Source organism: Ursus maritimus, unplaced genomic scaffold (genome assembly GCF_017311325.1).
Source record: "Ursus maritimus isolate PB19 unplaced genomic scaffold, ASM1731132v1 scaffold_24, whole genome shotgun sequence".
Lineage (NCBI taxonomy): Eukaryota > Metazoa > Chordata > Mammalia > Carnivora > Ursidae > Ursus > Ursus maritimus.
This window is the reverse complement of record NW_024424897.1, coordinates 937383-960069: the sequence shown is the minus strand read 5'-3', so window position 1 is coordinate 960069 and position 22687 is coordinate 937383. Positions and strand designations below refer to the sequence as shown.

General features: G+C 58.8%; 2 protein-coding genes across 10 annotated transcripts in view; both read right to left on the bottom strand.

Moving 5' to 3' along the window:
* FASN (fatty acid synthase) overlaps window positions 1–2688 on the bottom strand; it is an 18169-nt gene extending 15481 nt beyond the window's left edge. The window contains exons 1-4 of the mRNA XM_040639962.1: window positions 2555–2688; window positions 1670–1822; window positions 368–541; window positions 52–252 (exon numbers count right to left, since the gene is read on the bottom strand). Of these exons, the coding sequence (XP_040495896.1) occupies window positions 52–252; window positions 368–541; window positions 1670–1822; window positions 2555–2681 (655 nt within the window). The 5' untranslated portion in view covers window positions 2682–2688. The remainder of the gene's footprint in view (window positions 1–51; window positions 253–367; window positions 542–1669; window positions 1823–2554) is intronic.
* A 4964-nt stretch (window positions 2689–7652) lies between these two features.
* CCDC57 (coiled-coil domain containing 57) overlaps window positions 7653–22687 on the bottom strand; it is a 100332-nt gene continuing 85297 nt past the window's right edge. For 8 of the 9 annotated variants that reach the window (XM_040639955.1, XM_040639956.1, XM_040639951.1 and 5 more), the window contains one exon: window positions 7653–7995. In XM_040639955.1, coding sequence (XP_040495889.1) covers window positions 7790–7995 — 206 coding nt within the window. In that variant the 3' untranslated portion in view covers window positions 7653–7789. Of the gene's footprint in view, window positions 7996–9101; window positions 9342–22687 lie in introns of all 9 variants that reach the window. The other variant, XR_005837295.1, reaches the window with a different exon arrangement.

Sequence of the window (22687 nt, the reverse complement as noted above, 5' to 3'; positions counted from 1 at the left end):
CCCCCCCCCCCCCCCCCCCCCCCCCCCCCCCCCGGCCCTCTGCTCGCTCACCAGATTCATCGAAGGACTTGCAGCTGCCCTCGGGGCTCAGCATGCCCAGCTTCAGGAACTGCACAGAGGTGTTGGGTTTCAGCAGGATGTTGATGCCGCCCACGATGGCGCAGGGGCACTCCCCGTGGCGGATGGCCTGGTAGGCGTTCTGCAGAGCCACCAGGCTGGAGGAGCAGGCCGTGTCCAGAGCGACGCTGGGCCCTGGAGCAAGAGCACAGCGTGGGTGCCCTCCCCGGGAGCCCGCGGCACAGACACCTTGCCCCAGGCAGCCTTCCTGGGGGAACCAGAGGCCCAGAGGGGCTGGCTGGGTACCCACCTTTAAAATCAAAGGAGAAGGAAATACGGTTGGCCATCATGGCACGCTGGCAGCCCACCATGCTGTAGCCCAAGAGAGTCTCCGGGTCTCGACTAAGGGCCTCTGAGGCCTCAGAGCCGCTCACGCCCACCCAGACACCGGTGTGTGTCCCTCGGAGTGACGCTGGGTTGATGCCTGCAAGAAGCAACCGTGAGACCTGGCAGCCGGGCCTGCTGCCCAGCTCTGGGGTAAGTCCTCCCCTCTCAGCCTGACTCTGGAGGGGCCTGAGCAGGGCAGCCAGCCCAGGTAGGGCTGAGGACAGATAACTGGGTCACAAGGAACCTGGGGCCCAGGAGACAGGTGGGGCTCCAGGCTCTGGGTCAGGCAGAGGCCAGAGAAAGCTGGAGGTGAGGACAGAAGGCAGCATTGTCCCCGGATACTCCCCTGGCCCCTGGTGTCACCAGTAGGGTCTGGCAAGCCCCAGTGACCAATGAGCACCCAAGCACCAAGGGCAGCCTACCCTAGGACAGCCTAAGATAAGGAAACAGAGAGAGACAAAGGCTGAGTGTCCAGGCCGGGAAAGGAGGGAGGGATCCTGGCCAGCCCCGGGGAGCAGCGTCCAAGGTCTCTGCTGGCCCTTCACTCCAGGGCACTGTGTGCCTGCGACACTGTTCAGTGCAGGCCCCAGGGGCTGGCTAGCTGTGGGGCAAGAGAGCTGGAAGGCCCGGACTGCCTGCCTGCCTGCAGCGTGACCGGTTGGCCCCCAGGGTCCCCCCAGGGCCGGGCTCCCCGTCACCTGCCTGCTGAGGCCCCACACCCACATGGCAGGACTTCTTGGCCCCTGGGGCATAGGTCTGGGTCTGCCCCGTGACAAGGCACAGCTGTCTCCAGCCACTTGTACAGGGCCAGACACAGCCTGGAAGAGGGGAGAGTGGAGAGCACTAGTCCTGGGGGCTGGTCCCCCCCTCCTGCTCTGCCTGGCACTCCACCCTTGCCCCAATACCAGCTGTACTTTGGGGGGAGGAAACTGGGGCGTCAGGGCATGCCAGGGACACCTGTGTGTGCAGTTGTGAAACCTTGACCTGCTCCCGGGCCCACGCCTCCCGCACCTCCATGAGCCCACGGGCCCTGGACCAGGGCCCAGGAGAGACAGCCACAGAGCCTTGCGTTGCCTCCTTGGTAATTTTTGTGTCTTCAGACTTATGCTTTTAGAAGTGAAAAGCGGCAATGTTGTCATGATTTCTGGAGAGGTGGGAACCTCAGGGACACGGGCCCCCAGCCCCAAGGCGGCCGCAGTCGGCCAGCAGCCTCATGAGCACCCACCTCCGTCCAAGATGGCCTCGTAGGTGACCTCCAGCAGCAAGCGTAGCTGGGGGTCCATGGTGTGAGCCTGCTTTGGGTGGACCCCGAAGAAGGACGCGTCGAACTTGGATAGGTCCTTCAGCTTGCCGGACCGCCTGGGCAGGCCGTAGAGTCCTGCAGACATAGGCAAGTGGAGGGCTGTGGGCCCCGAGTGACCGGCGGCAAAGTCCCTGCTGGGATGGGGAGCCATGGGCTGCCCAGGAGGATGGGGCAGGGGCTAGTGCTGCTGGGTCTGGGGTACCACTTGGGCGACACCAGCCCTGCTTCTGAGAAGGGGCCCCCCTGGGCAGCCGTGTGGGAGGTGGCCCGGGAGCAGAGCACAGCGGGGACAGTGCCTGTTCCTCCTGCCCAGCACCGCCCTAGCCGGAGACCCTCGCCTGTGCTACCGCTGCCGGCTGCTGAGGCCGGCCAGAATCTACCGCGCTGACTCACATCCCGTAAATCAGGTAGAGCCGCTCTGCAGAAGAGCCTACTGGGCGGGAGGGAGTCAAACCAGCTTCCCGAGAGCCTGGCTGCTTATCTGGCAGTAGCCGGATGGGCTCTGCGGGACAGGCTGGCGGGTGGTGGGGCTGGGGGTGCCTGCCCACCGGGACTCACCCGGGATCTGCTCCCCCAGCAGATCACCTAGCTCGGCCGTAACACGGGCAGACGCACGCCCAGGGTTGGCCCTCAGCCTCCCGTGGGCCCTCAGTCCCCAGCCTCGCCTTGATGACCAGTGGCTCTGCCGTTGGGACTGGGGCTCAGGCTGGAGCTGGTCTGCTCTGGGCAGCCAGGAGGCCGCATCCAGAGCAAGAACAGGAGATGGCCGCCCTGTGCGGGAGGGGAGTGCGAGGGCCACCCACTCACCTGCCTTCCACCTCCTGTCATCGTCTGTCACCATGTCTACACCGCCGATGAGATTGGCCCAGAACTCCTGCAGATTGTCCGACTCGGGCAGCTTCCCGGACATGCCAGCAATCACCACCTCCTCCATGGCTGGTCTGTGCAGGGAGGGCAGTGTGGGGGCCTGACGCTGTCGGCACTGGTGGCCGCACCACCAGCGTGCAGCCTCCCACCCTCCCCGGGCTTCCTGACCCCACAGCACCACCTATGGGTTTGCGAGCAGTGAGACCAAGATCTAGCTGGCCGGCCCAGACAGAAGCCCAGGGTGTGGGAGTCCATGCTGGTCCAGCCGGGCCTTGTCACTGGGAAGGCCGGGGCCTCTGGCCTTTGGCACTGACCTGTCACATGTGGGGCCCCGGCCTAGGTGACCACACCATAGCCCTGCTGCCCTGTGTCTGCCCCCCAAGTCGGTGGGCTCGGCAACCTGCTGTGGGGAGAGGGCCTCACGGAGGGTGGCAGGCCGGGCCACCCCAGAAGGGCCGAACCCTTCCCGGGACAGGGCCACTCGGCCATCAGTCTGTGAAGAGCTGACCCAGGGAATCAAGCAAGCAAAAAAGAAAGGGTGCCAAAGTTTAAGGGGAAAAAATGAGACTGGGGCGAACACCGGCCCACACTGACCAGTGGGCCCTGCACCCCATATCCCAGCTTGCTTTCCATGCTGGGGACAGGGGCCCAGGGCCACTCAGGGCAGCCCATGAACTGCCAGGGCTTGGGAGGGACATGGTGGGGGTCCCAAGTGCAAAGCCCCTGAAGGGTTCTGGGAAAAAGATGGCCTCCACCACACGGTGGACCCAGCCCGCCAGTCTGACCATCCAAGCAGGGTCCAACCTGGAGAACCATTCTTGGTTAGGGGCCAGGCAAGTGCAGCCCACCTCCGCACACCTGTACAGCTGAGGTCTCAGGACTACCTGCCCACCTCTGCACAGCCTGCCTGACCACCCAGACCCAGGTCTCCCGAGGCCCCCACTGCAGAGAAAGCCCCGGCCCCCCTGAGGAAGGGCGCTCCTGGGCAGGCCCTGGAGGGGGCAAGGCCACGGTTGGTCTGGCAACTTCCGCCAAGGCCCCAGGGCCTCGTGGCGCTCAGGACCGGTGGACGCGCCACCCTCCGGCCGTCCGGGTCTCTCCGAGCAAGGGCGCCCGAGCGGAGAGCCGCGTCTTCCTCGCGTGGCCCGGCATGCCTGAGTCCCTGCCGCGAGGGAGCCCCCACCCCCAGCGCTGAATAAAGAGCCCTTTGGCGGCCCAAGAGGCACCAGCTCGGGGGAGGCTGCTGCCTCCAGAGAGCGCCCGCTGTTCTCCCCTACTTGCTATTCACGCCGAGTCCCGCGCGGCCCGGGCAGGGGCTGGAGACCCCGCGGCGCCGGCCTCGCCCCGCCGCCCGCCCTCCAGAGCTTCGGGGCTCCGCGCGGCGCCCACTTGACCGGAGCCGGTTCCCCCCCGCCCCGCCGCCGGGCCTCGGCCCCCCGGCACCGGGGCTGGGGGATGCCGCAGGCGAAGGGGCTGGGCGGTGCGGTCCGCGTGGCCCAGCCCGCGACCAAAATGGCTGTTCGCGGCGCGCCCGGCGTCCGCCCCTCGCGTCGCCCACCTGCCCCGCCCGGCCCCGAGCGCAGCGCCGCCGGCCCTCCAGCGCCGGACCCCGGCGCCCAGCGCACCCAGACCGGGGGCCTCGGAGCCCGCCGCCCGACGGGCTGACCCCTCCCCGCGGGAGCGCCCCGAGACCAGAGGGTGCGGGCCGGCGGCGCCCCGACGCCGGGCCGTCCTCCGCCCCCCAAGGCCCCCCGGCACCCGGTCCCCGCCGGGCCGCTCATACCTGGTCTGGGCGCAGGCGGCGGAGCGGGCGGCGGGGAGCGAGGATGGAGCGCGGTGGCGGAGAGGAGGCCGGGCCGCTGCCGTCTCTCTGGCTCCCTCTAGGCCGGCGCCGACTCTATTTAACCGCGGCCGTCCCCGCGCGGACACGCCACATGGGCTGACAGCTTGGCTGCGCCGCCCAGGCCAATGAGCGTCGGGGCTGCGCCCCGGGACCCGGCGCGCCGCCGCCGGTGGGGTGATGCCGCGCGCCGCCGAGCCGCCGGGACCCCGCGCGGGGGCGCGCAGGCCTGGGGAGCCCGGCGCTCGGGGGGCGCGGGGAGGGGCGCCTCAGCACCCCCGCCCCCGGCTTCCGTGCCCCGCCCCCGCGGGCCCGTGGCGCGGAACCTTCGGAGGCGCACGCGCACGCGCCGGGTACTGAGCCCGCGGCCGTCCCCCGCCCCTTCCCGGGCCCGTCCCCCCACACCCTCGAGCCGCGGGGCCACGTGTGCGCGCTGCGCGGGTGAAGATGGATGGGGATGTGCTTGAGCGCCACTCTGGGACCACTCTGGGGGTACACCGGGGGCCCACCGGATCCCCGGGAGCACCTACGGACCGGCCCGCGTTCTGGGGTCTCGGAGCCGGGTCGGGGTGGGGGAGGGGGCGGGGCTCGCACGCCACGGCGGCCAATCGGGGGCCGGGGGCGTGCGCACCGGCCCAATGGCGGTGCGCGAGTGGGCGTTGCTAGGCGATAGGGTGATGGGCCGGGCGGCGCGGCGGTCGTTGACCCCTGCCGAGGGCGCCCCGGGCGGGGTCACTGCCGGTCACCGCAGCGCTGCGCGGCCAGGCCTCCCCAATCTTGTGGGCCGGCGCGCGCGCCCCACGGCTCCCGGAGACCGTGGGCGGGGCGAGGCCCGGACACCGCTTGGCGTGGTTTGAACAAAGGCGCCCCCCCTGGGCAGAGGCACTCGCGCGCGCACGTGGCCACTTGCACCCACGGGCGCGCACACGCCCGGCTGAGCCTCCAGCCCTGCGTCTCCGCGCATGCTCCTGCTCACATGGTTACCGAACTTACAAAAAGACCTAGGCTTCCAGACCAAAAGGAGACAGACCGCCGGTCTAGGGGTCAGCTGAGAGTCCAGGAAGGCCGCCCTCCCTCCCTAGCGGCCATGCCCTACAGGACCCAGGCCGCCATATGGGCCCCCAAGCAGACCCTTTGTGAGGCCAGAGGAGTCCCTGGCGGTCCCCAGGACGGCCAGTGCCCTGCTTCCTCTCCACCGCCTCATTGTCTTGAAATCAAACCCTGCACTCCTCGCTGTGCTCCACGGCAACCCCTCCCGCTTTGCTTTTAGGAGCTCAGGGACCGTGTGGAGCAGGACACTGGCCAGGGACGCTCAGGGACTGCACAGAGCGGGACTGGCTCCGTGACACCAGACGCCAAAACTTCACTTGGCTGCATGCCTCTGCACGCACCACAGTACTCACCAGTCCCGTTAGGTCCCAGTGGCCACTCCATGCCCCAATGCTCCCATCTTTCCCTTGGCATCCTGTCTCTGGGGGCATCTAACTCCTGACAGTGGAAAAGAGGGCAGGCCGAGAAAAGGTGGGAGAGGGCCCTAGGGTCCAACAGCTGAATTAATGTTCTGAACAACCTTCCCATGGGTTTTTCTTTCTCTTCCAATTTAAGAAGTTTTCAGATACCTTGCACCCTGGGCCAGCAGTCACTGGACCATGCTGCGTACACTCTCAACTTTTGGTGACTTAAATTATCCCAGGCTCACTTCTTGCTGGTCAGTGGGGCTGTGCTCACTGCAGCCTGCCAGGGGCCCAGGCAATGGGAGCCAGTCTGGGATGGAGGGCCTGGGTTTGCACCATAGAGGGAGGGCTTGGAGGCTCACTCATGGGTTCTGAAATACCTCTTTGGAAAGTGACTGCTCAGGTTTTCAGCTTAAGGAAGTCACACAGTCACGCCCCACTTCTAAGGGCACACACCAGAAACAGCAGAGCACTGGGACCCCTGCCACCCCTCGGCAAAGCTGCCTCCGGGTTGCTGCTTCCTGGCACAGCGGGAATGGCCCACTGTTGCCTCCGCAGCTCCTGCAAGCACAGTGTGCCCAGGGTGAGTGCTTAGCCTGTGGAAGGATGTCCCCCAGGCCCGTGGGCCATCACATGGAGCTCAAGGCTGCACAGGATGGGACAGGAGCCATTGCAAAGCACAGGGACCTGGTCTGTGACCTCTTGGCCCTGCATCAGGCAGATGCACAGACCAGCCACACCGCCACTACTGTTTGTGGTCTCTCCCACGACGTGCATCTGCACGCGCCCCTGCACCTGTGAGCCAGGCAGGGAGAGGACACTGTGCACATTTTACGTGAGGGCCAATGGAAGCCACAAAGGCTGCAAGATGTGTGCAGGTCATCCTTCCCCCAGCACTCTCCCGTCTTCCTGGAGAAGCCATTTGCCCGGTTCCATGAGAGCTGGCTGCCCAGAAAGGGAAGCCTCAGGTTGCAGAGGGCCCGGGCTGCCTGAGGGCACAACCACGCTCTGCCTAGGCTGGGCACAGGCTGTCTCCGTTTCGGAGCGCTGCTACAGGCCAGGAGCGCCCTGGCTCTGCCAACCCGCTGTGGACACCAGGGGAGCAACGGGCTGAGGGCTCTGGAGCAGCACATGCCCTGGCCTCTCCCACACTGGCCCTCCCAAGACGGGAGATTGTGATCTGGAATGTGAAGTTCACTGCAGAGCAAATCCGCAAGTGTCAAGGACGTGTGGTTAGGGTTTGTGGGATGTGCTTTGGGTGGGGAAGTGTGGGAGTGGTTCTGTGGTACTTGGAAGGGTATCAGGTGCCTGGCCCCAGACATCTAGCTGTCAGAAATGTCTCACGACTGTCCTACTCGGGGGGCGGATGTGGAAGGCTCCAGACTGACCCGCTGGGTTGGTCTCATGGGACTAACGAGGACTGGATGTGCCACCCCCACTCCACCAGCTCCCTGACGTGAGCAGGCAAGCAGGCATGGCGGAGCCCGGGGAGGCCGCCTCTGGTCTGGCCGTCGGCTCACCCGGAACCCCAGTTCTCACTTCTTCCAGGAGGTCCCCTCACATGTGCAGCACTCTGGGTGGGCATTCTGCTCTCCTGTCCCCCACCACCCTCACCAGGCCGTGCTGCCTGTGGACTCCCCCCACCCCAGCCCATGGAGGCCCTCCTGGCTTCCTTTCCCATGTCCCTGGAGCACTGATGCCCTTTCCCAGCAGGACGGAAGCAACTCCAGGGCCAAGCGAGAGCCCAGGAGGCACGGGATTTAATGGCTCTGGGGGAGTCAGTGGGGCCCCTGACACACTGTGTGCCAGCACCCCCCCCCCCCACGAAAGCACCAATACGGGAGGGCAGGGGAGGGTGTGGGAAAAGGAAGGCCCAAGAAGTCAGTCCTTCAAATTGTAGTTTCGGATCTTGGGGGGCCGCTGGCAGCCTTTAGTTTTTGCAGGTGGAGCCCTGGAGGGTCTGGCGGGCTTGGCCTTTGCGTGCGCTTCCACCTTCAACCCTTGGATGGCAAAGGCTGTCCGTGTCCTCGCGGGGCTCCTGTCCGGGTGTCTGAGGCTGTCGGGTACTGGACGTGCCATGAACTCTACTGGAGAACGGCAAGAGAAAGGCCTGTCACAGCAGGAAGAGGCAGGAGGGGGCAGGAGGGGGCAGGAGGGGGCAGGAGGCCCAGGCTCCCCGTGTACAAGCTAAGCGGCTGTGCCTCTTGCCCGCAGGACCCAGAAACCCCACGCCCTGGCTGCCGTTCCGGAGCCTGTCAGGCCAGAGGTCCTCCCCCACGGGGGTCAGGCCAGAGGTCCCCCCGGGGGGGAAGCGCTTGATGGCAGTGGCTGTGCCTTGGGGGCCTGGCACAGGAGGTCTCTGGGACACATGCTCTCCAGATGTGCTCCAGGGCCTGGGCCTGTCCTTCCACTGGGCACTCTGGACATTTGGGCCCCAAAACGCCATCTCCTGCCTGACCATTTCGTAATGGGTCCCCTGGGGGCACTGAGGTTAATGGTTGACCCAGGGCAGGTGTCAGGGACTTCCCCAGATGTCAACCACCCTCCACCTGCTGCCGTGCTCTCCAGGCACCCCAGCTGCCCAGCAGCCCTGACGCGTGTCCAGGCATAGGCCAAGGACCCAGGAGCCTAGACCGCATGCCACATGCATAGGCCGACACTCAGGGCAGCGTCTCTGAACTAGGGCATGGTAAAAGACTTTCGGGTTCCAAGCTTTTCTCTATTTCCCAAGTTTTTAGAACTAGGAATGTATTTCTTCTGTAAAAAACAAAACAAAACAAAAAAGATGGTATTAAGAAGCAGCTGTAAGATGCAAGGTGAGAGTGGCTCTCCCTTGTGGGCTGGCCTAGCAGGTAGGGCTGGGGTCTCTAGAGCCCCAGGAGGGTCCACCCTGGATGGGATGCTGCCCCAGAGTCCAGACGGGGGAAGGTGGGGCCTGGCACCAGCACCTCACACACGGGAGGCACACGGGTGACACGTCTCCGAGCCGACCACCCAGGGCCTGGCCAGCACAGGGCGGTGTGCAGCACAGGTGGGGGGACACCGCATGGCAGGGACCCACCCAGGCGAGGCCCGAGGACAGGCCAAAGGGGCAGGAAAAGGCCTGTGCTTTAGAAAGCACACACAGGGGACGCACACTGTGGGCTTGCTGGCAGCATCCCCGTGCTGGGAGCTGGAGGTCCGCCATGCATACCCGGGTCCCTGGCCCTCACGTTGGGCCTCTTCTGTCCTCTCGAGCACCTGGAACTGTTCCGTTCCCTGCAGCCTCCTTGGGGTCACATACGCCTCCTGTGCCCTGGGACCCAATCCTGGGGCCAGGCCCTGCTCTCCTCTGACTGCCCAGGCTCCAGGCACCGGGATCCTGGAGTGGGGCGAGGTTGCTCCCCGGATGTCCCCGTTCCTCTCTGCTTCCCGAGGCCATGGCTGCGTCTCCCTCAGGAAGGAAAGGCCTTTGGTTCTCTAACGGCAGACCCGTTCCTCCTCCGCACACACGCTCTCCGGGCTCGTCTCTGGAAGTGGACCCTCAGGCCCTGACTTCCATTCAGCCCCATCCTGGTAGCAGACAGTATCTAGGCCCATCCTCTGCTTGGCGTAGTTTCCTTCTGGAAGGCAGTGGCTCATGGGGGGGGGGGGGCAGGGTTGGGACCCTGAGCCGACAACGTGAGGGACTGGCCCTCTCAGGGATTCCATGGGCCTGGCCTGAGTTCACCCTCACAATCCACTGCCGCTGGGGTTGGGGGGTGGGGGCAGGAAGGAGGAAGAGCCCAGGCCCCGAGGCCCTGTGCTTGGGGGGCCGTGCTCCCCGTGGCGGTGGGAGCAGGGCCTCTGAGGAGGACAGCAGTGCCAGCTGTGTGGTCTCGGGGGCTTCTGTCCCCCCCCCTTCCACAGAGCCCTCCCTGAGGTAGCCGGCTGCTCCAGGGCAGGGGCTGTCCCGGCTCAGGCATGAAGCTGGATGGGTCAGGCCTGTTTGCTGTCCTCCCCCTGCCCCCCCTCCCCCCGCACACGCCCTGTGACCGTGATGTGTCTCTTCCCTGGTTAACCTGAGATGTGCCCTCGGTGCTCAGACCAGTGCTGGTTGGTAGCCGTGCGACCTCCACCACTCTGCCCTTCCCGGTCCCCATCTGACTCGTTCTGCGGACCCAGCCTGGGGCTGCTCTCTCTGCACTGGGTTCCGGTGAGGCTTCAGGAGAAGCACTGGGGCACACGACTTGCCTCCTGTGCGCTGCTGGTCCTGCTCTGCGGTGCCCGAGGCCAGGCAGCTGTGAGCCTGGGGGCGGGACCCTGTCTGTCTCAGGGGCTCGCGGGGCTCTGTGAGTGGTCCCCGCTTCGCGGCTGCTTGGAGCTGCTGCTCAGCCCCCTTCCGACTTGGGGAGGCTGTCTGCTCTGGGGAGCAGGTCAGGCTGCCTCTGACTGTCAGGGGGCCCGAGCACATGTTGGAAGGGCTGGGGACACGGAGCCCGTGCCGGCCCTGGCTCTCCAGAGCCTTCCCTGGGGCTGCGGGGGCAGCTCAGCCCTCAAGTCCCTGTTGTGGTCTTGGGCTCGGGGGACAAGGCCTTCCCAGGCTGACTGCAGTGTTGGCTGGTCCGGTCAGCGCTTCTGTCTCCCCTCCTTCATGTGTGCTGACGGGCACTGCTTCCACTGAAGCCTTTCTCCTGCTCCCGGGAGAGAACCTCGGGCCCCTAGGTCCAGCCCTTCTCAAATAAGATGAATTATACCCCCACCTCGCCTTGCCCCTCATCCCAATCCCCCCTTTCTTTCCCCTTAAGTAGGCTCCATGCCCAGCGTGCAGCCCAACATGGGGCTTGAACTCATGACCCCGAGATCAAGACCTGAGCTGAGATCCAGAGTCGGACGCTTAACCGACTGAGCCACTCAGGTGTCCCCCAAACCCCTTTTTGATTAATGGTTATGAATTAGATGACGTCAAACTCCCCAGAACCTTCCAAGGCTCCTTGGACCCCACAATGGTGGGATGGAGCCCAAGCTTTCAGCACACAGTGGATGTGGAGTGGTCTCACTCTCTAAGCCCGCAGGCTGCTCCTGGCCTTAGGCTGGGGGCGCCGACCACAGACCAACCCCCTTGCTAAACATACCAGCTTCATTGCTCTGCCCCTGTCCTCCCTGAGCTCAACACCCAACCCCAACCCCTAATCGCTCCTTCCTAATATCATTTTCAGGGGGACCCCCTCCCTGGTTCTGAGCTCACCCAGGCCTGTCTGCTGGGGCCTCTCAGTGTGGTCCAGTGTGGTTTCCGCCCAGGGTCTCAAGAACCGCTGCTGGGCCGCGGGGAGCACAGCGGGGCCCTCAGGAAGGGAATTTAGGGGAAATACTCTGTGAGTACTGGCCTTAAAGAGAGACCAGCTCTATGCTTGTCTGGGCTGCCTTGTCCAAGGCGGGCGGGCAGAACCTGGAGAGCGGGCCCTGCCCTCCAAGTGGACCCTGTTCCTTCTCTGGGCCCTGAGGCTCGGCTCTATAGGAAAGAGTCGCTGACAGAGGTCAGAGGTGGGGCAGGCAGGCCACAGGGGTCTGGGGCGGGGCCAGGACAGTGACAACTGCAGGGCAGGGAAGGGGCAGAGAGTGATGGCCAGGCCCCTCTGCGGGCCTTGGTTTCCCTTTTGGAAGGGAGAGGCGATGGCGGGAAGAAGTCCCCGGGCCCCAGAAGGGAAAGAAGGTGCAGTGGGCAGGCTGGGGGTGTGGCAAGTGTGAATGGGCTTCAGGACCCCGGGCCGAGGGCCGGGGCTGCATTCAGACAGCTGTCCTGCGAGGCGCTGGCTGGAGACGGCAGGAGGCCACAGGGGAGCAGATGGGGCGGGGTGGGTTCTGATCTCCCTCCTTTTCACAGATCGAAGCCTAGAAACTAGATCAACAGGGTAAGATTCAGGAAAGATGCGTGTCAAGAAGGGACCATGGCAGGAGCAGTTGGGTCAGCCAGGCGGGCTCATGCTCCAGTCGGCCGGGGACCCTCCCTGGAGGGGCTGCCCGTCCTCACGCCCCTGACCACATGCTGTCATGAGCTGCTCTCTGTCCCTCTTGGCGGAGGAGAAGTTGTGAGCGACTGAGGCAACACTCTCCTTTTTCATGAAAACGTGGCCCCTCGGGAGGGCTGCCCATCGGCCACATGCACACAAGCTGGTCATCTTGCTCAAGACGCTGAGCCACCCTGGCCAGAGGCCTCCCCACGCCAGACCCAGAATCGCGCTCTGGAGCTCTCCTCAGGGCCTTTGGGACCCACGGGCTGCTTTCAGGTCCCCAGAAGGAGAGGCAAAGGGACGGAACGCCTCCATCCCAGTGGCCAAGTTGACAACGGAGTGGGGGGCCCCCCGAGCAGGCCCAGCTGGATCAGGCGGCCAGCGTTCGGGCTCTGTGACACGGCTTGCGACTCTCGTGCTGCTCCCTGTCTGCTTTCAGCCCACGTGGGCAGCGGGAAGGCCTGAGGTGGCTCCCCGGGGGCCTTTCCCTTCACAAGGGCCGACCACGCGAGGACACGTGTCCTGTGTGCCGAGTCCTGACACGGGTGCCGGGCATGGCTCTAAGCGAAGCAGGCGTGCCTCGTCCTCCCCGGGCTGCGGCGACCCCATCCTCCCACCGCCCCGACACCCGCCAAGGGGAGGTGGTTAACTTTGCTCCAGAGCTGAACTGGAGGCTGCCCAGAGGACGTCAATGAAAATAAACTACCCGGGGGCTGCCGTGTCACGAGTTTGGCCGAAGTGCCTTTGCTGTTTTCCCGACTGCTCCCGGGAGAGCGGGCTGGCCGCACTCGGGAGCCGGACCCGGCTCAGCGCCTCTGGGTCGCGGCGCCGCGGCTCGGCTCGCAGGGGGCGTCACAGGTACAGAAACAGGCCTGATGAACCTCCACGTCTTCCCCTGCAAGGGCTGCACATTCCCTGTGCTCCCTGGCCTGACGGACACGTAAGCCTGGGAGAGTCGGCCTGCCTAGAAGGTCCTCTGCCCGCACAAAGCCTGGGGCCCTGCACTGCCGCTCAGCTCCCAGCCAAGCTGCCCATGGGCAGGTCCGCAAAGCAGGAGGCCCCTGGGCCGAGGCACCATGCAGACCGTGCAGGGGCCGGCAGATGGCGGGGCTGCAGGGGCCGGCAGAGGGAACTGACCCAGCCGGGGGTGCCCAGCCCAGGCTCTCGGGCTCCCTGGCAACGCCTGCCCACAGTGGCCTGGACAAGTGTCCATCTCAGTCCTGGTGCACTGACCGCTCCCTGGACGGTACGGCACAGGCTCAGCCCTTGTGAGACGGGACTGCCCTCCTGCCTCTGCGGCCTGCAGTGCTGTCGGGGGCTCTCAGAGTGGACGCTTCTGGAGCAGACTCTTGCAGGGGAAGGGGGTTGGCTGCCGGGCCTGTGGTCACCACGTGGACGCCTAGGCAGGGTCACCCCGCATCTCAGAGATGAAAGTTCACGTAAGAAAATGCAACAGGGAAGGGTGCCTGGGGGGCTCAGTCGGTGAAGCATCTGCCTTCGACTCAGGTCATGATCTCCAAGTCCTGGGATCGAGTTCCACGTTGGGGTCCCTGCTCAGCGGGAGCCTGCTTCTTCCTCTCCCTCTACCCCTCCCTCCCTGCTCACCTGTACTTTCTCTCTCTCTCTCTCTCACAAATAAATAAATAAAATCTTAAAAAATAAAAGACACATAAAAACTGAAAATAAAAAAAGAAAATCAAATTGTGGAAGGAGTGTCATCACAGGCGAGGAAGAGCCCGTCGGGAAAGGTCGGGTCCACAACACATCAAGGAAAGAGAATTCAGCACAGGCACATGGGGGATCTTGTCCCTACTGATAAAACAAACAGGCCCACACACGGGTGGAAAAGACCTGATGCACAGAACTGACTAGCTTGAGTGATTAGCCACACAGACATCTAAACCGGCAGGCAGAGAACGTCATTTCTTTGTCAGTGAATAAGCCACACACAGAATCAGACACATATTACACTTGCCACAGAGTAAGTCTCAATTCATTACAAATGTAAAGCGACGAATTCAGAAGCCAACGCCAAACCCTGTTAAATCCATTCTGCTTTGAAACTGTGTAACACATGACTTAATCACCCTCGAGTTATAAAGGAATACATAAAATGAATTAAGAAATGTTCAGAACTGGGGCACCTGGTGGCTCAGTCGTTTGAGTGTCCGAGTCTTGGTTTTGGCTCAGGTCACAATCTCAGGGTCGTGAGATCGAGCCCCGTGTCGGGCTCCCTGGTCAGTGCAGACTCTACTTGGGATTCTCTCTGCCCCTCCTCACTCTCTCTCTCTCTCTCAAATAAACGGATAAAGCTTAAAAAAAAAGAAAAGAAATATTCAGAACTGAATCCTCGAATTTGCAAGACACAGCTGAGATACACTCTCAGGAACAGAGAGACAGGTAACCCGCAAGGAGACGAGCTAACCCCCAGCATAAGGAGCTGAAGCAAACTCAGGGAAACAAGAAGTAAAGAAACGGTGAAGTTCGATGGAAACCCCAAGGAAAACATACGACGGAACAGCAACCGAGCCCAGACTGTTGTCTGCAGAGATTAATGAGATCGACCTCTCCCAAGACCAACCCACACAAGGGAGAACAAATAAACACAACAGGGGAGTAACTGGGCAAAAGTGAGCGCTGCAAAAGCTGTTCACTAGTAAATTATTAAGACCTAGAGGCGATGGAAAATTCCAAAAACCAGAACCAAAAAACATTTGAAATATCCAATAAGTATTAAGAAATTGAGATGGTATTCGACAATTCTCTTCCCAAAGGCCCCTGGCTCAGATGGCTTTACAGGCGGTTCTGCTGAATTTTCACAGAAACCAAATTTTCATGGAACACTTCATTTCTATCTTATTCAAATTATTCAGAAAAGTAAAAAAAGAATGAAAGATGCCCAGCTAATTTTATTCCCAAACCATGTAAGGACAATACAAGAAAAACTTACAGGCCTATTTAACTTGTAAATACAGTTGCAAAAACTATATATAAACATTATCAAATCAAATCAGGCAGGTACTAAGAATACATCACTATCAAGAAAAATTTATGTCAGTAACGCAAGGCTGGTTTCTTTTCAGAAAATCTACCACCATATTTACCACACCAATAAATGAAAAGAAAAAACAATCATGCCTATCATAATGCAGAAAAAAACGGACAAGGTTTAAGACCTATTTGTGATGAAAACTCTTAGTAAATCTGGAATATAAAGGAAATGTTTAATTTGATAGAGGCTGCATTCTTGAAACGTGGCAATCACACGTATTTAGTGGACCAGCCTCGTTGCCTTCCAGTCTGTGAGTGGATGAGACGCCCGCCGTACTGTGGCTGTCGGTGCCCAGCCAAGTCTACAAGGGAAGAGAGGTCAGGAGTCTAAGGGCTGGAGGGCAAGAGAGAGACAGTCTTCATTTGAAGATGCCGTAGCGATTTACTCGGGGAAGACAGGCTGCCGGGATGAGGGTGGGAGCTCGGCAGCTCCCGGAACTTCCCTCTCGAACGGCACCAGCCCGTGAACATAACGAAGTATCAGAAACAGCAAGAAAACTCCCAGCAGGATGGCCGCCTGTTTCGTGAGGGACACGTTCCGCATGGTCTGGGGCTGGCCGGGGGCCACCTGGGGGCCTTCCCCCGGCAGAAGCGAGTGACACAGAGATGTGCAGCCTTCTGCAGAGACGAAATAACCCCATGAGATGAGAAAGCGGAAGTCACACCCGAAACTAATTGGAAACTGCCCGCCAATTACACTTCGATTAAAAGGAGAGGGAAAACAGAAGTTGGTTTGTTACGTCCACGGTCTAATGTTTTAAAGCTGCGGCGCCGTTTCCCAAACACAGTCCCGTGTGCAGGCCGGACGAGGCGGCAGTGCTGGTCTGGGATGAGGGCTGGAGCCCGAGGTGCAGACGCTCCTTCGCTCTTGCCGACGCGCAGGGGCTCCTGGGGCCCTTCCAAGAAGCCCGGGCCCGCTGGGAGGACACGGCTACAGTAATGACCTCCACCGGGAGCTCCTCAGTGCCACAGGGCGGAATGAGGAAGAGCCGAGCAAATTGATAAGAATTACCAGGGTCCTCTGAGGCCGCGCGGCGACCGCGAGCGGATGCAGGCCGACGGCGGTGTGTGCACGGCGGGGGACTGAACAGCGGCGCGGGCCTGACGCCCCCCAGGACCGGCACCAGGCCCCAGCTGCTCCTGAGAAAGTGGCTGCACTTAGAGTTGACACGCAACACAACGCACCCGTCTTGAAACATGCGTTTCCGTGGCTTTTAGAAAACGCATGGCTCCACGCGGACGGAACGCGTCCGTCACCCAGCAGCCCCGCGCAAGCACGGCCCGGCCTTCGGTCCCCGCTCATCGGACGCGTCTCTTCCGGAGCCTCGCGTGAACGGAAGACACGACACTAGGCACGTTTTGAAGTCTGGTTCTCCAAAAACCAAAGGCATGTTTCTCGAGATTCACTCATGCTGCGATGGACCCCCGAACTCGTTCACCCGGGGGGGAGTTCCACTGAACGGCCACGCCGTACTCTGCCCTCCCCTTCATGCGTGGCGGGATGTTTGTGCTGTGCCCTGTCCGGGTATGAAGTCACCATCGACATTCATGCTAGTCTTTGGCTGCGTGCATGCTTCTTTTCTCGACACCTCTCTGCTCTTGATTTCCAATGTAATATGTCTGTGGCCGGCAAAGACAGTCCGTGTGATTTCAACCTCTTAAAATGTACTAAGACGAGTTTTATGGCCAAATATGTGGTCTATCTTGTCAAACGTCCCATGTGCACCTGAAAAGAATGTGTGTTCTGCTGTTGGGTAGAGGGGTCTACACATGCCAGTTAGGCCGAGCTGGCTGACCGTGCTGCTGAAACCCTCCCTACCCCCCCCTGGCTTTTCTGTTTGGTGTTCTATTGATTACTGATAGAGACGTACTGAAGTCTCCAAGTGTAATTATGGACTTCTCTACATTTCCTTCCACTTCTGAGAGGGCTTTATAAAGATTGTATTATTTAATTTACAGATCGAGCAAGAGCAGGGGGAAGGGCAGAGGGAAAGGAGAGAAAATGTCAAGCGGACTGCACGCTGAGCACAAAGGCCGGCACGGAGCTCAGTCCCACGACCCCGAGATCACGGCCTGAGCTGAAATCCAGTCAGATGCTCAACCGACTGAGCCCCCCAGGCGCCCCTTTTCCCGAGAGTTTTTAAACGTCATGTGTTCACAGCTGTCATACCAGGAGCATACACAATTGGGACGGCTCTGTCTTCCTGCTCAACTGACTTCTATGCCATCATGACATGCACCTCTTCATCTTGGGTCAGCATTCCTTGTCAGGAAGGCTACTTTGCCTGACATCAAATAGCCACCCAGCCTTCTTTATCTGTGTCTCTGTATTTAAAAGCGGGTTTCTGGTAGACAGCACATAGTTGAGGCTAGCCTTCTGCTCCCAGTTGGCTTTTTAATGCAATATTAGACCGTTACATTTAATACAATTATCAACATGATTGGTTTTAAATGTACCTTCTTGCTAAACTGCAATTGCAAATTGTTTTCTCTTTGTCCTGTCTGCCCTTTGTTCCCTTTTTCCTCCTTCTGGGGCTACTTTTGGGATGATCCTTTTGTTTTGTTTTTTAAAGATTTTTATTTATTTATTTATTTGAGCGAGTGAGAGAAAGCACGGGCCAGGGCGGGGGGCGGGAGGGGAGGCAGAGGGAGAGGGAGAAGGAGAAGCAGACTCCCCGCTGAGCAGGGACCCCGATGTGGGACTTGATCCAAGGACCCTGGGATCATGACCCGAGCTGAAGGCAGACGCTTCGCCGGCTGAGCCCCCCAGGCGCCCCAAGGGTCGATGTCTTTTACTCCGTTTTATCTCCATCACTGCAGTACTGGCGATCCTTCTTTGTGATCGTTTTTAATGGCTGTCGTGTGGCTTACAATGTGCACTCTTACCTCATGCTGCGGTGACACAATGTCGCACGAGGTCGCCTTCAAGGGCCTCGCAAGAGCATACTTCCTTCTCCCCTTCCCACCACGTATGCCATTTTTGTCATACCTTTTACTTCTGTGCACATCACAAGCCCCATAATGCACTGTAATATGTTAATATGTGCATTTTAAACAATCAGTCAGCATTTGAAGAAAAACGTAAGCCTGTCCTCTTCATTTACCCACAGACCCACACGTCTGCCTCTCCACGTTATTCTCTGTTGACCCACATTTCCATCTGGCATCATTTTCCTTCAGCCTGAAGAGTGTCCTCAATTTCATGTAGTGCGGGGTCGGTTGGTGGTGAATTCTATCAGATTTGTTCATCCGTAAAAGCTTTTATTTTGCCTTAGTGTTTGGAGGGTATTTTTGCTAGATACACAATTCCATTTTGACAGGTTTTCTTTCAGTATTTTATACCTGATGAGCCTTTGCCTTCTGGCTTGCACAGTTTCTGAAGAAAAGTCTGCCATAATTCTCTCTTTGTTCATCTCTATGTACTGTGTCCTTTATTTTTGCTTTGACTGCTTTTAAGATTTTCTTCATCACTGGTTTTCAGACACGTGATGACAACACTCCCTGGGTGGCCCATGCACGCCTGTGTTTAGCCAGCTGTCTGGGGTAGTTGAACTTGGATCTGTGAGTTAAGAGTTTGCATCAGATTTAGGGGGAGATCTGGTCTTTTTTTAGAGAGAGCAAGTGCACAAGTGGGAGAGAGAATCTGCAGCAGACTCCGCATTCAGCCTGACGCGGGGTCAATCTCATGACACCGAGATCATGACCTGAGCCGACCGAGCCACCAGGTGCTCCACTCTTTCTCCCCCTGCTCTCTACCCGGCTGTTAGACTGATGGACACTGTCTGTCACGAGGCCGAGGCTGTTTCCCCCCACCCCTCCTTCTCTCTTTGTACATCACTTAGGACAGATTCTGTTGCTATGTCTTTGAATTCTCTGTTCTTCCTTCTACCATCTTTACTCTTGGGTTAATCCCATCCTATGAGCTTTCCTTATCAAATATTATAGTTTTCATCTCTGGAAGTTTTGTTTGGTACTTTTCATATTCTCAATTCTCATTAGGTACATGTTTTTCTTTATATACTTGAATATAGTCATTCCAGTTCTTTTAATGTCTTCGTCTGCTTGTTCCCCCATTTCTGTTATTTCTGGGCCTCTTTCTCCTGACTGATTTTCCTCTTGCACACGGATCACATTTTCCTGCTTCTTCACATGTCTTGGAATTTCTGATTGGGTGTTAGGCATTGTAATATTTCCTTGAAAAAACTTTTTTTAGAGTGTTGGGTTTGATTTTGGCAGGCAGTTAGGTTCCTAGATTGGTCATTTCAAAGACTGTTTTTAAACTTTTCTAGTGTAAGTCCACGTGGGGCTTCACTCCAGAGATACCTAGCCCTACTGCTGAGGCGTGACTCTCTGGGTCTCCACTGAAGGAAGGTCATGACGGGGACGCTGAGTATCTCCCCACTCTCTGAGAGCTGGAAATGGTTCAACGTACAAGCCGTCTGTCTCTCCTTTGTCTGGAATTCTGGAGCTTTAGTCTAAACGTCTGTGGGCTGGTATACAGGGAGGACTCACAACAACATCTGTACAGGTTTCTGGAGCTCTCTTCTGTATTGTACCCCCCTTTCCAGACTCTGTCCTGCAACTGCCAGCCCCTGCTGCCTTCCCAAACTCCACTTCCCATTTTCCCAATGCAGTAAGGCTGCTGAGTTCTGTCTGGCAACCCCCTCCCTGTGCCTGCAGCCCAGAAACTGTCTTCAGGCAGAAAGCCAAGGAGATCCTGGAACTCACCTCACCTGTTTGCCTTTTTTCAAGGACAACGGTCCTGTGCTGTCTATTGTCAGATGTCTGGAAACAGTTGTTTCATATATTTTGTCTAACTATCTAGCTGTTTATGGAGAGACACTGAGGTCGAGTCCATGTAACAGCTAGCCAGAAGCAGAAGTGAGAGCTAGCCGTGCTGTGGTCCCAGAACACAGGCCACTGAAGAGGAAGCTGATCTGGCTATTTCTTCAACTATTAACTTTGGTGTACATGTTCTTTCTATATCAACTTTTCCCCAAGTGGCATAACTGTTTAATCCCAACGCCTTCAAGAGGAGAGCTAACAGAGATGTACTTGACCGTCACCTCTCAAAAAGTTTACAGGACACTCTGCACTTCTTAAAAAGTCTCAGGTTGTACTAATTAGCACAGGCAGGAAGCTGGCGTTGCTCACGCAGTCCAGGACACAGCACTGCTCCCTCCTCTGACCAGAACACTGGTTCTGGGAATTCTGTAGTTGTGATTACGACGGTGCTGAGAGGCAGCACACGCCAACCCGTAACAATGTCGCTGGCATGCTATGCGCTCCCATCCAGCCCCGTCTGAGAGTAGTGACAGGCAGAGCCAAGAGGATAAAGGGTGCTGAGCAACAAGAGGGCAAGACCGCTTGGCCGCTGGGGTCTTGTGCCCTAACAGTCATAGTGCTGAATAAGCTTCCCGTTCTTGAGGACGAGAACGTGTGCCTCACAAGGTCTCTCTGTGGCGGTGGCCAATGAGAATGTGTGCTGAGCCCTCCAGTGAGAGGCACTGCACCCTGTTAGTAGCTCGTGTTCCCAGAGCCCAGCCAATGAGTCCTGACTGCGGGTTGCATCGTGACGTGTTTCTGGTGCAGAGGACAGCCCTCCCTGGCTCTAGCTGGCTTTGTTCCCCACGGCTTAGGCTGCTGGTCTCTGAGCCAGGTCTCACAAGGCTCTCCTAGGTCTACCCGTCTCACTGACGCTCACATTCATGTAAGGTTCTCAGACCCTAGAGGAGTTCTGTGATTAGTGCATGGGTATGAGGACCACATGGGAAGAACAGAATGTATTGTTCCAGGTGGTACAATGGAATCACAAGATGTTCTTTGAGGTCACCTATCCTGTGTGATTTTAACCTTTTCTTATCACAAGTCCATATCACAAATGGCTATCACTCAAAAAGTGCAGGGCCATCAGCCTGCCCTCCTGTGCTCAACCCCTGGGTTTCATATGAAACACAAAAGCATCTGTGGGGAAGCCAGATGGGAACATTCTTGGTCTTGGGGCATGTGGACAAGGTAACTCTAAGGTCCTCTGTTCACAGTATGTTTTTATGCCCTCAGACCAGGGCTGGGCTAGCAGGGCCACAGCTGAAGCAGTCTGATTTCAGAGCAAGGTCCAAAACACTGTCCCTGTGTCCACGCATCCTTCTAGGGAAGGCATGGGACAGTCTCCACTCAAGAACACAAGACACCAAGAAGGGGACAGATAAGATAGTGTCCTGGGGGCTCACTCAGCCCTCGTCAGAGGCAGGTGACACACTGTAGGATGGACACGACAAGCCCAGGAGGGCCTGGTGTGTGTGCCCTGCAATAACCCGTGGAAACAAACCCCGACTCCCCAGTAAAGAGAACCCAGTTTTACCAGCAGTCACCAGATTCCCAGTCTGGGAAGGAGCTTTGCCAGAGGCTGGGTCCCTCTCTGGAGCCCACCCTGCTGATCCAGTCACTGGAGCATTTTCTCTTCTTCTCAACCATGTAAAATCATGGACGTGGTTCCCAGCGGGAGGCTGCGCGTCACGAGGCAGGGCTGGGTCTGGCTCACAGAAGCGTGTGGCTCCCAGGCTGAGCTGTAATTTGGCCCACGCTTTGTTTTGATTTTTTAATTAGTTGCCAATATTCAAAAATGAAAACATTCTATATAAAAAACAAGATTTCTAGCTTCTCTTGAAAAATGGGAGGATCTAGCTCGTGGGACCATCTGCCACTGAGGGGCAACTGTAGGATGGCGTCATCCGCCAGACAGAGCGAGCCTGCCAGACATCAGCACCCCCACGCAGAGGACTGCCTGGCAGCTAGCACAGCCCCTGCGGGCCTTCACTCAGCCACCTGCTGCCTGGTGCCCATGTGCACGGTGTCTGGGACTCTTCTCAGCCAGTGGGCTCAGGGTCTGGAGTGCAATGGCTTGGACTCTGGTCCTAATCCACTGACTGGGAGCTGTGAGACCTTAGGGGAGTAACCTAGCATCTCTGGGCCCAGGTCTCTACATCCGACCGCAGAGCCCCCACCTCTGAGCTTCGGGAGCTGCTGAGAAAGGGACCCACTGTGTGAGGTGCACGCCAGCTCTCTGTGGCACTGGCGGGGGCTCCACAAGCCTTTGGGCTATGAACATGAGGTGGCTGGTTTGGTTTTTATCTGGATCGTTGGTTAAGAACAGCCTGGCAATGTGGTTATCTGATTTAGGGGTCATCTCTGTAGAGAAATATGTATGGAATTATCCTTACTACACAGGATTTAAAATTAATTTTGGATTAGTAACCAGTTAATAGCATCATGCATACCCTTTTCTTTTTTTTTTTTTTTTTAAGATTTTATTTATTTATTTGACAGAGAGAGAGACAGCCAGCGAGAGAGGGAACACAAGCAGGGGGAGTGGGAGAGGAAGAAGCAGGCTCATAGCGGAGGAGCCTGATGTGGGGCTCGATCCCAGAACGCCGGGATCACGCCCTGAGCCGAAGGCAGACGCTTAACCACTGCGCCACCCAGGCGCCCCTGCATACCCTTTTCTTAACATTTTATGCAACCCTGTTTCGGGGGGCGCCTGGGTGCCTCAGTCGTTAGGCATGTCTTGGGCTCAGGGCGTGATCCCAGGGTCCTGATCAAGCCCCGCGTGAGGCTCCCTGCTCAGCGGGGAGCCTGCTTCTCCCTCTCCCACTCCCCCTGCTTGTGTTTCCTCTCTCTTGCTGTCTCTCTGTCAAATAAATAAATAAAATCTTTAAAAAAAAATTTTTATACAACCCTTTTTAAAAAGAAAAATGTTAAA